This window comes from Falco cherrug, chromosome 20, assembly GCF_023634085.1.
Source record: "Falco cherrug isolate bFalChe1 chromosome 20, bFalChe1.pri, whole genome shotgun sequence".
In the NCBI taxonomy this organism is placed as follows: Eukaryota; Metazoa; Chordata; class Aves; order Falconiformes; family Falconidae; genus Falco; species Falco cherrug.
Window position 1 is genome coordinate 6,270,316 of NC_073716.1, and position 11,251 is coordinate 6,281,566.

The 11,251-nt window shown below is 55.8% G+C and overlaps 1 protein-coding gene across 4 annotated transcripts; it reads right to left on the reverse strand.

The window, feature by feature from the left end:
* Positions 1-1,990: 1,990 nt before the first annotated feature.
* On the reverse strand, positions 1,991-11,174 carry DCAKD (dephospho-CoA kinase domain containing). Of its 4 annotated transcripts, none has more exons than XM_055697455.1 (5): positions 11,038-11,174; positions 7,761-7,878; positions 5,586-5,789; positions 3,629-3,716; positions 1,991-3,102 (listed from the first exon to the last, which is right to left on the reverse strand). In XM_055697455.1, exons 2-5 carry the CDS (start codon positions 7,870-7,872, stop codon positions 2,817-2,819), a joined length of 690 nt encoding a protein of 229 aa, XP_055553430.1. In that variant the 5' UTR covers positions 7,873-7,878; positions 11,038-11,174; the 3' UTR covers positions 1,991-2,816. The 4 variants fall into 4 exon arrangements, with proteins under 4 accessions (XP_055553430.1, XP_055553429.1, XP_005447045.2 ...); XM_055697454.1 differs by lacking the exon at positions 11,038-11,174 and adding an exon at positions 10,785-11,031; XM_005446988.4 differs by lacking the exon at positions 11,038-11,174 and adding an exon at positions 9,201-9,315.
* Positions 11,175-11,251: the final 77 nt, after the last annotated feature.

The window sequence follows — 11,251 nt, forward strand, 5'->3', positions numbered from 1 at the left end:
AGCGGGAAGGGACAGCGGGAAGGGGGCAGCGGGAAGGGACAGCGGGAAGGGGGCAGCGGGAAGGGGGCAGCGGGAAGGGGACAGCGTGGATGGGGACAGCGTGGATGGGGACAGCGTGGATGGGGACAGCGTGGATGGGGACAGCGGGAAGGGGGCAGCGGGAAGGGGGCAGCGGGAAGGGGACAGCGGGAAGGGGACAGCGGGAAGGGGACAGCGGGAAGGGGGCAGCGGGAAGGGGACAGCGTGGATGGGGACAGCGTGGATGGGGACAGCGTGGATGGGGACAGCGGGGAAGGGGACAGCGGGAAGGGGCAGCGGGGAAGGGGACAGCGGGAGGGGGCAGCGGGAGGGGGGCAGCGGGAGGGGGCAGCGGGAAGGGGACAGCGGGAAGGGGGCAGCGGGAAGGGGGCAGCGGGAAGGGGACAGCGGGAGGGGGCAGCGGGAAGGGGGCAGCGGGAGGGGGCAGCGGCGGGGGACGCAGCGGGGCGGCCCCGCCTGTCACACGCCCCCAGCCGCCGCAGCGCCATCGATCGGCCGGCAGCTCGCAGCTGTTACGTGTTCGGCTGCTGCGCGGAGCGGGGCCGGGCCCGGCCTGAACCACCCCCGGGGAGGGGGGCCGGTGCCCGGGGCCGGTGGGCAGCATCCCTGTGCTTGCGCCCCCGGAGGCAGCGCCTGTGCGATGAGCGCGGGGGGTCTCAGCCCGGCCGTGCCCCCCCGCCGGCTGCGCCGCCCCTCAGGCCCCCCCCGGGGAGCGCAGCCCCCTGCCACCGGCCGGGGACAACGGCGGGGGCGGGCGCTGGCTCGTCCCCGAGGGTCTGGGGGCGATGCTGGGGACCACGCGGCACCCACGGGGGGGTGTTCGGTGGCCGAGCACCCCCAGGCCCAGGAGCCCTCCCCAGCAGGTGCCAACACGCGGTCCACGCAGGTCGCGAAGGTGTGCCCCCCCGGCCCCGGCGGTCCCGCACCCCCAGGCCATGCCCCCCCGGCCCCGGCAGCCCCCACGGCTGGCTAACCACGTTAGTGCCCGCGCACGTCAGCGTGGCAGGAGCAAAGCACCAAATGCGATTACCGGGCTCGTCTCGCTGCCTCCTGCCCCCCGGCCTCTCCGCAGCCCCATTTATCGCCGAGGCGGGGGGCAGCAATCAGAGCTTATCTCGGGCTGAGACCGTCCTTCTCCCGCTCTGATTTATGGCTGGCTGCAAGGGACTCCCGACATCACCACTGCAATTAAGGGAGCATTAAAAAAAAAAAAAAAAAAAAGGCAGGAGAGAGAACTGGCACAGAGGTATCGATTGCGTACAGCTCCCCCCAGCACTGCCTGAGAAGTTGGGGTACCCCAGCTTGGGGATGCTCTGCTGTAGCTGCACAGGGGCCACCGGGTCTCCTCAGAGGAGCTGGAGGGGGTGGGAAGGGTGCCCGGTGCCAAAATGGGGGCACACTGGCTGGACAGGGCTGTGACACTCTGGGAAAGGTCCCTGTGCCCAAAGGCTGGCATCGGGGAAAGCAGAGATGCCACCCCACTCTGCAGCATCCCTGCCTGCTGGGCCAGTGAGAAGGCAGGAGGGTGGGAAGGCAGGTGGGAGCTCAAACATCCCACAGGACCCCAGGGACCACCGACCGCAGGCAGGAGCCAGTGACACCCACCTTTCTCAAAAAACTGGGACAGTGGGGTGGCAGGGGGGCAGGGCTGCCCTGGGGGGAAAGCACTAACAACAAAAAAACCCAGCAAGTCCCAGGATCACATCCTGGGAAGCCAGACCCACACGGTGAGGTGACTGGAGCTAACACAAAGCCATGCCCTCCCCGAGGAAGCTCATGGCAGAGGCAGATGCTCCAAAAAGCTCCCTGGGTTCAGCAATGTGTACCAGGGAAAAAGCACGAGCGTGCACGTCAGCTCTGCTTGCGTGCGGTGAACTTTACAGAGCGCAGCCGTGCCCCGGCATAGGAACAACCTGGGAGCAGGCCAGGAAAGAGCAGCGCTCACAGCCCACAGGTTGCAGAGCCGCGGGGAGCCGGCTGCTGCTCAGCGCTTTATTAAAGTGAACGTGAAGAGCCAGCACCCGCTTTGCCCAGATTTCATACCCTCCCACAAGGAAACTGCTGCTGAAAGAAAACTCAAATGGCAGTAAATGAGTTTCAGTGAGGCCGGTCCCAGGTCTCAGCCTGCTCCAGGGGCATATCAGACCCTCGGATCCGAAACCAAGGGTGACCCACAAGTGATGATCACAGAAATAAAGAGGGCAGGGGGGAGGGCAAGCAGCCAGCTGAACACCTAACCCGTGTGAAATGAGGTGCTGTCTGTCCCCCACCAGGCAGGTTTAACACATTTCCATTAAATCAATGTGAAAGAAGGGGAAAACCCACGTCTACATTGAGATTAGCCAGGGCTGTGAGCTAGGAGGGGATCAACCTGGGGACACCTGTCAGCAGAAACATGACCCCAGAGCCCAGCTACTCCCCCAGTGAAGAGATTGTCCTGGAAGACATTAAAGTGCCTAAATCCACGGAGGTCCCACCGTACACACACACGTGGGGACAACAAGGGCCTCACCCCCTCCACAGGCTGAAGCCACCCAAAGGGAGAGGTCCCACGCCACAGGCACAGCTGATGGGTAAGAACCTGAGCAGGAAGAAAGGAGATGGGAAGACAGTGCCGGAAAAAATCCCCCCTGTGTTCACCTTGGGAAGTCTGCAAGGAGCCGCCTCACCCCAACGTCTGCATTCAGCTGGCAAAGCTTATTAAAAGAGGTGGCCTTTCACTGCCCTTTTCAAACCTGGAAATTCAGGCCTCTTCTATGACAAAAAGAAAAGGTGAATTAAGAGATGAAATGCCCGAGGAGGAGGTACACCAGCCCTCCGAGCCCAGCTACAACCGTGCCCGCCACCAGCCATGCCCAGAGGAAATCCAGGGAATCCTCCAAGTGAGCATGCAGCCTCAGGACCTGCCGGCACGTGCTCTCCTGGTCCCCAGAGTTATCAATGATGTGACTAGCTAATTTGCGCTTCACGTCCAGTGGCAGCTGGGAGGCGACGCGAGCTTCTGCCTCCGCCTGGGACAGCCCATTCCTCTTCATCAGCCGAGATAGCTGCGTCGGCGGGTCGCTGCCAGGATGGGAGGATGATGCTGAGATGGGGGTGCAGGAGGGAAGAGGGGGTTTGCCTGCCTTTCTCTGCATGAGAGGGAATAGCTGGGGTAAAGTCCGGGCGGGAGAGATGTGCTCTGCTTCATTTCAGACCCAGTGCAGGCATCCTGCACTCAGAGCAGCGGCACCAGCCCCGCAGCGTTGCCCAGGCTGACCCTGCTGCATGTTTTTGGCATTCCCACAGCTCATAATACCAGGGCAGCCCCCCAAACCTGCCCCAGCCAGTGGAGTGCAGGTTGTGAAAGGCCCAAAGACAGCAGTTTTCCCTGTACAATGTACAGGGAAACCTCAGCAAGAAGCCCCTCGACCCCAGGATAAAGGAAGGTGTCACTTCTCAAGCCTACAGAAAAGAGGGAGCGTTATCAATAGGCTCCACACCAGGGCTGCAGCTAAATCCTCACCAAAGCGGGAAGGATGTCATGGTCCCCCCCAGCCTTTAAGAAAGGTGGCAGTGTCCCAGTCCTGACGGTTTGTGTGGCACTTACCAATAAACCAAGACCGTGTATTTCATAAACTTGGTCAACCTTTTGGTCTCAAAGAGCAGTGGGATGTCGAGGATCACGTAGCGGTAGCCTGCAGAAATGACAAAAAAAAAAAAAGGTAACAGCGTTACTCAGATTCCCAAATCCCTCACGCTGCACATACACCAGAGCTGCTCCAGCAAAGCAAGCAGGAGAGCTCCACAGCTCCGTGATTACAGCTGGGAGGAGAGCAGAGCCTGATCGCCTTCCTCCCTCTTGGAGAGGAAATGGTTTCATTCCAAGTTTCCAGAGAAAAAAAAACAACAAACCAACCCCTAATCTGGATGATCTCAGACCAAAGGTGAAGCTGCAGAAATATAATGAGGACCCGAAACAAGAAGCTCAAATGAAAGCACCTGTGCCTGGCTGGCGAGAGCAGCAGTCACGCCATCATTGCTGGCCTCTCCAGGGGAGCAGTGCCCACAGCAGAATTTGCTTTCCTCTTTCACTGGTCCAGGACTTCGGCAGGCTGCAGTCGTTTGAGCCGATGTTTCCCAGCTCAGTTTTCTTCCCTTTATGAAAAGCTTTGGCTAAACAATTCCATTTTTCCAAGGAGAGCAAGGAAATTCTTGCAGACCTCTCACAGCTGTGACAATGAAATATGGGGGGTGCCCCCAGGGCCTGAAACCTCACCAAAACTAGCCCAGTTTGCTTTAAAACCAGTCACCACATGGAGCGGCCAGCAGATGAGAGCTTGTAACCACCAGTCGCTGTCCTCCCGGACCCTGCCACCCCCCCCAGGTTCTCCACATGCCTCTGCCCTTTGCAAGCACCAATTCCCTGGGCAGGTGGCAGCTTGGGGACATGGGGAGATGCCCAGCTGAGCCTGGGGGAGCAGGCGAGGGTCGGGGAAAGCTGTAAGTCAGCACCTCACTCCCCTGCGTGCCCCCCAGCTGCAGAGGCACTTCCAGTTTCCCTGGTGTCCCATCTTTACATCCCAAACCCCCTAACCAAGCTCTGCGTGGCAATAAAAGCCTTGACGAAGACATCATCATCCAACAAGCCACCATTTTACCAGCATCTCTGCCCAGAGAGACTACTTGCTGCCCTACAGTTTGATCGATAAGAGCTTTCCTTACACAGCAATCCTTAGAGACAACATCCAGCTATCCCAAATCATTAAAACCTGACTAATGAGGACAAAGCAGCCTGCTGAAGATACACAGCACTCTCGCCGAGGGCAGGACAGCATCCGCCTCCCGAACCAGCAGCCCTGGGTTCAAGACTCCATCTCTGGCTCCAGGCTTTCCTGCTTGTTGCTTCCTTTGCGCTTTCTCCTCCTCCTCACCCCGCAGCAGAGCACAGCCCCTGCAGTTTCCTAGCACAGGCCTATTCAGCTGTCACAGGGCTCAGCTTTGATAAGTTCCGCAAAACCAGACTGACTCTATTAAGACATCCTTCTGTCTACACGGAGACCGCCAAAACAGCTGGTGATCTTATCTGGCATTTGATTAGACCAAGTTTGACAGCTGTATTTGTTGCATTTATCAGGGGGGAAAGCGGGACTTTGGAAACCACAGCTGTCAGCCCATTTCTCACCTTATCGAGACTAAAAGGGCTCCACAGCTTTCATTGAAGCCTGAGGAGGCTGGGGGCAGGGAAGAATATTTGGCCGTTTCAGAAGGTATGACATTATCCAGCAAGTAATCTCAGAAGAGGCCTCACAATGCTTTTCTCAGGCCCTACAGATGTACTCTAAACCATAGAAGAAGGTGGTGAAGGGCAGCAGTGAAAGGCAGGAATGAATCCTCCAAACGCCGACACAAAAGGCCAGCGATGGCAGAGCACAAAGGCCATCACTCAGTGTCGGTTCCCTTTCTCCTTCCCTGTCCCTCTCCCCACGTTAAAACCAAAGACAGAGCAAGCAGGGACAGCTCCTGCCTGAGCAGGAGTCCCAGTGTGCTGGGACACAGCCTCTTACCTAGCACAAAGTATTTCAAGATCTGCTTCAGCATCTCTTTCTGGATCTCCGGATGGGTGATAGAGTTCAGCAGCTGCCGTTTCTCCGGGCAGGAGAAGATAATGTTTCCTAGAGCCTCACGGTTTATCTCTCCATTCTCCAAGAGGATCTCAGGGCCAAAGTAATGCACTATCTGCTGATAGGCCTTGAAGTGGGGCTGCACCACTGATAACATAAAACAGCTGGAGGTTAGAGCCAGTTCTACAGCACAGTCAGTGTTTGCATCAGCAATCGGCCTCAAATGAGTTTTGTTCATTAAATAACCGAGCTTATTCTCCTCAGCGGGCAGCACATCTGCCTGCCAGCACACGCTGAACTGAGACTGGCATGGCTCAGCGCTGCAGCCCAGCAGACACCTGACATCAGTCCTGCAGGAAAGCATCTGCAAAAGAGCCTCTCAGCCCAAGGTCCCTTTGAGGGCTGGCACTCAAGAGATCGAAGCATCCTGCAAACATTAATTCAGCGCCACAACCCTCCCTCGTGCGTGCTGCTGCTTGGGGTTAGAAGTCAGCAGGGCGGGCGGGAGGATTCGCTCATGGCTACCAGCCAAGGAACAGGGTTGAGCCAATCCCCACCACCTGCAGGGCACGGGGTCGAGCAGGGAGATCCTAAAGGGACCCGGACCGGCATCAGGTTTATTTTAGCTGGAAACTTCAGCACTAGGTGAATACAGCCTGGCTGCTACAAGTCGGCTCTGGCTGCTACTACAGTGTTTCGTGGTTGTTGGGTTTTTCAGTTTGTTTTTTTACTGTCTTTCACCTCTGTCACCGAATTCAGGAGAATGAACACAGAAACCTTCTGAGAGCTCAAGTCCCAGTTTGCAGGGACTCTGACATTACATGAGCGTATAATTTTAAAGCCACCAAAAAAAATCACCAACAAAAAGGATGCAGTAATAAAACCATAATTAAGATCAAGCTGAGGCTAACCACAGAGAATCACAGACTGTAAATAATTTTCTCTCCAAAATCCAGGAACATTGCCACAGGTTGTAACCTCAGGCCAACTTAATAAAAGTCTTTAAGACCAATTTCTTCCTCCCGTTGAATTTCACATTGAGGCAGTTTCAGGATGGGTGAAATCCATATAGTAAATAAACACACATAAAAAAGGAATTGGAGAAAAATGAAGTGATTGGTAGAAAACCGACGCTGAGAATCTGTAGTGTTTTCCTATCGTCTCTGAGGGCTTTTAGCACCTCCAGCAAATTTTCTGCACCTTGAGGGGAATTACAGTGCAATAAAATGTTAAGAGCATCACAGCTTTGAGTGGCTGCACAGTAAGTTCTTCACCACATAGAAAAGCGCAGGCACTTCAAAATGACGCTTCCTGCACCACTGCTCAGCTGCAGACCTGAAACCTTCTGCATACAAAATCAGCTGCCCTTCCCGGAGTGAGTACTGCTCTCCTTGTTAGCCCAGTGGCACAGAGGGATTAACATCTTGCCCCACATCACACAGGTACTCAGGGAGAGCGGGGTCTGCTCCAGTCCTGCTGAGGCAACAGATCTGGATTTGTGGGTCTTTTTGGTTGCCAGGACAGCACACTTTGACAGCAGCAAGAGGCAAGCACACTGTGCAGAAGCACAGGCTGAATTCCCTCCAATCTGGGATATTCGGAGCCTCTTCTTTCTGAGCGTGTTAAGGCACAAGTAAATTTGTGGGCCGATCTCTCACTATAACCAAGCAAGCAACATCCAGCACAGAAGGAAATTTTCTTTCAAGCATGTTAGTGATCCCAACTAATGTAACCAAATTACAGGATGGGTGTCCTGGGACTTAGGAGGGACATCAGATTAGCCAAGAGAACCCACTTTACACAGAATGGCATTTATTTTGCCCAGAGTTGGCTTTCAAAGCTGGGAAGCATTACACTCCAGGAGAAGCAAACTCAGGCCAAGATGTTTATTTTAGGACATGATCTTATTTTTTTTCTTTATTAGAAATACATCCTAGTTCAAATCCCACCCCTCCACCCATTCCCAGACAGCTGCTCCATGCAGCACCAGCGACTGGGGAATGGGAGGGGAGCGCTTCTCTAACGCACCCAGAGCACCCTCTGCTGCCTGCGCTTCACCGCATCAACCCCAGTCGTCAGGGGAGCCTCCGAGAGAAAGATCAACTATGCAACACTCACCCTCTCTGGCAATAACATCAGCATCAATCACAGCACAGCCTAGTTCCCGGAGTACGGCCACCACCGTGCTCTTCCCAGATGCGATTCCACCCGAGAGTCCGACCAGGAACATTGTGCTCTGAAATGGAAAGAAAAGAGCTTCAAACATGCCAGGACAGGGACATTTTGTTCACGCTGTGCACATCAAATATTTATCCCAAACAGGCAACTTCATTCAAAGCTCATTTTCATATGTTCTCAGGGCATCATTGAGACATTAGCACAATTTTGGCACCCCTCTGAGCTGAGTACCCCTGTTTTACAGGCTGAGGAACAGCATTGAGTTAAATGAGGCTCCCCTGGACACTGCTAACTCTGGCCATGCAACTGGAACCAGCCCTAAGCTCCTCCAGCTGGTTTACCTGCAGCTCCACACAACTTGTTCCCCTTCAGCATCTCCACCCATCAAGCCACAGTCTCACCTACAGCACCCTAAATCAGAGGAAATTTCTGGCACAGCTGTTGAGGGGGACCCAGGGTGAATGACAAAGGGGAAGAATTCAGACAACACTACAGCCTGGACCAAGAAACATGAGGACTGAGAGGGAGAGGCCTGCTTAATCTCTACAACCGGGCTATAAAAGGAGATAAGCTACCTGTGATATAACTGGGATGCAAAGCACACAAGACAGCAAGTAAAATGCATCCCCACGCTATCTGGAAGCCAGCAGAGTCATCAGCAACCCAAGAGACACAAGAAACCAGCAAACTTGTGTCTGTTAGCTTGCAAACGAGGCACTAAAAGCGGAGTCTGGGCTTGCCGATGGCCTTGAGGCTGGGAGGGTACCAGTAACCCTCTTGCCAACACGGAGCAGACAACTTCTCTCAGAGTTTTCCACACTGAGATTTCTTCCCCACTCAATCAAACCCTACAACCTCTAAATGCCGCTCAAGCTCTTTTAAAACCAAAAGGCTCAGCGACAGAGGCAGCTCTGGACAGGAGCAGGGAGTCCCGTGAGCAGGGTGGTATCTGCACCCCCAAAAAGGCAACAGCAAGCTGGGAACAGGCCGCAGCATCACCTTTCCAGCCCCCCCGGACCAACACTAGCCCAAGCCAAGTCAAGCCCTGCAGATCCCCAAGGTCAGAGGTCCTGACTTTGCTGTCACCTTTTTCAGGGTGACACCACCCGCACTGATGAGGAGCCTGAACCTCCCCAAGCCGCAGCTTGCGGCTGTTGCCCCATTCCTCTGAGAAGAAATTGGCTCCATCACCTTTGGCCAGGAGCCACAGGCTGCTGGTAGACATCCCTCAGCATCCCCTGGCCCATAGTAAGGGAGACCCAGCTGCCGTCACCTCTCCCTGTGAGCCACATACCCCAAAACCCAACAATCTCGGTAACAACTGCTCTGCCTAACCTGGTTCTGGTGTCACACCTCCCTCCAGACACCATGGCTACCAACCCTCAAAAGACTCTGTGCAAACAGGAACCAGACACCTGCTGCCCACACTGTCCCCCATGAACAGGGACCACACTGCTTTGTACCAAAGGGCAGCAGCTTGGAACACAGGCCTGCGGGACAGCTGAAGATGGATGAAGACTCAGCACTGCTTCCTTTTTGCTAGGAGAAAAGACACTGTTGTCATAACTCAATCCTACAAACAGAACTAGACCCATGGTCTGGGCAGGAGGAGGGGGAGGATAAGTCCTGTGGCAGCTGGAAGCAATTCAGCAGAGGGAAGAACCAAGAGTTAAGAGCACAAGCCAGCAGCATCTGCCAGCAGCCTTGCAAAGCAACTTTGCTTCATGGCTGCTGAGAGCCAACGCCAGCCTGCAGCAGCACCACCACATGCTTTTTTCCCTTCCTAGACACCAGGCAAACAGATGGGATTAACTTAAGCAATAACAAGGGGGAATTCAAGGGGAATCAGACAGGGCACTTACAAAAAACATCAGTGCTTTTTGAGAGGCTGATGTAAATCCTAAGCTCTGTTGCCAAGCGAGTACCTCGTCCCCTCGTGACAGAGGGGCTGTTTATTTATTGCTACAGGTTAAACATCCTCTGGAACAGCCTGCAAAAATTAATGCTGCAGAAGGAGAATCAGGCCTTTGGTGTGCTGCCTTGTAGGGGTGGCAGCTCCACTGCCATGGTTTTTAAAAATACACATAAAACCCTCTCCTGCCCATGTAAACACAGGGTTTTTAACTGCAGCAACCCTGACACTCTGGCCTCCAGCCTCAGCCAGGACGTGCTTCCAAAAAACCCTGCTATTTCTGTCCCTCCACTACATACCTCTGCAGGCAGGCGGCTGGTGCGATAATTACCGCAGGGGTAAAAGAGCACTTGGAAGGGTTAGTCTAGAAACCACAGCCAAACAGGGTTTGAAAACACTTGCACTGTCAAAGGGCCTGTACACTTACATGGTACTGGGTATAAATATTTAACGAGCTTGGGTTTGAACTGTACACAAGGGTAGAGAGGCCAGCCTGTTCCTGCAGATGTTATGGGCAGGAGCCAGAACCAATTCTCCCCAATACACACCATCTTTTGGGTGTATTTGGCCTGCGTCTACTAAATCAAACATGGGGCGAGCTGAAAGGGGAGCCACAGAAGCTAACCAGCCTGGAAAACTCAGGAAGTTATTCCTACTGTGAGGAATGGTGCCCTGGGAGATGCAACCCAGAGCCCTGAGGAAGCGGCTTTTTAAGTCTGAGGTGCCCAGATTTCCCTCATGTCCCGACTCCTCCTGTTCTCCAAGCACAGCGCAAGTTGCCTGCCTCAAGCCACCCATCCGTTGTGCCGTGGGGCAGAGAGCTGCGCTGAAGCGCGACCTCCAGCACCCCCCTACCCCCAGCCCTCCTCCTGCTGCCCCCTTCAGCCCCGGCTGGGGCTCTGGCGCATCGGCAGGCCTGGCGCTCGGCTTGAGGCGGCTGCAGTTAAAAAGAAAAAAAAAAAATATCATAAAATACATCGTTATCTTTGTGCGGGAAAAGCTGCCACCACAACTACCACCGTGAGCAACCGCCCGGGCCTTTTGGTTGGTACCGAACAGATCTCCCTGTGCTGCGCCAGGCTGGGCCCTGGCAGCAGAACGGCGCCTCCCCGGGCGACCCGGGCTGCCGCCGCCGCCGCCTCCCCAGGCCGAGGCGCTGGCGCGGCTCCTGCCCGGGGCCTGTGGCGCGGCATGGGGCGCCAGGCCGGACCGGGGAACGGGGCGCCGCCCGCATCGGGCCGGGGAACGGAGCGGGACGCCCGCGGGGCACGAGGGCCGCGGCAGGTCCCGTCAAGGCGCGCTCACCCTCTGTCCGGCTTCACGCGCGGCGCAGCGTCACGCGCGCCTACTGGCTGGCGGAAAGCAGCGTCCCTCTGGCAGCCAATCGGCGCCGCCCTCATTAGGCTCGGCCCGCCCACTCCGGGCAGGAAGCGGGTGGGGGTGCAGACACCGCGGCCTCGGCAGGGGACAGGTCGCGGCTCTCCGCTATAGCGGGCGGCTCCGCGCGGCTGCCCCGCTG

What these genes read in the sequence shown, in the direction of transcription:
- DCAKD (XM_055697454.1), bottom strand. Translation starts at nt 10,925, where the DNA reads ATGCCGCGCCACAGGCCCCGGGCAGGAGCCGCGCCAGCGCCTCGGCCT. An exon ending in TGATGTTATTGCCAGAGAGG is followed by an intron (nt 5,790 to 7,760) that starts GTGAGTGTTGCA and finishes TTATGTTATCAG; the next exon opens with TGGTGCAGCCCCACTTCAAG. An exon ending in CTTGAAATACTTTGTGCTAG is followed by an intron (nt 3,717 to 5,585) that starts GTAAGAGGCTGT and finishes TCATTTCTGCAG; the next exon opens with GCTACCGCTACGTGATCCTC.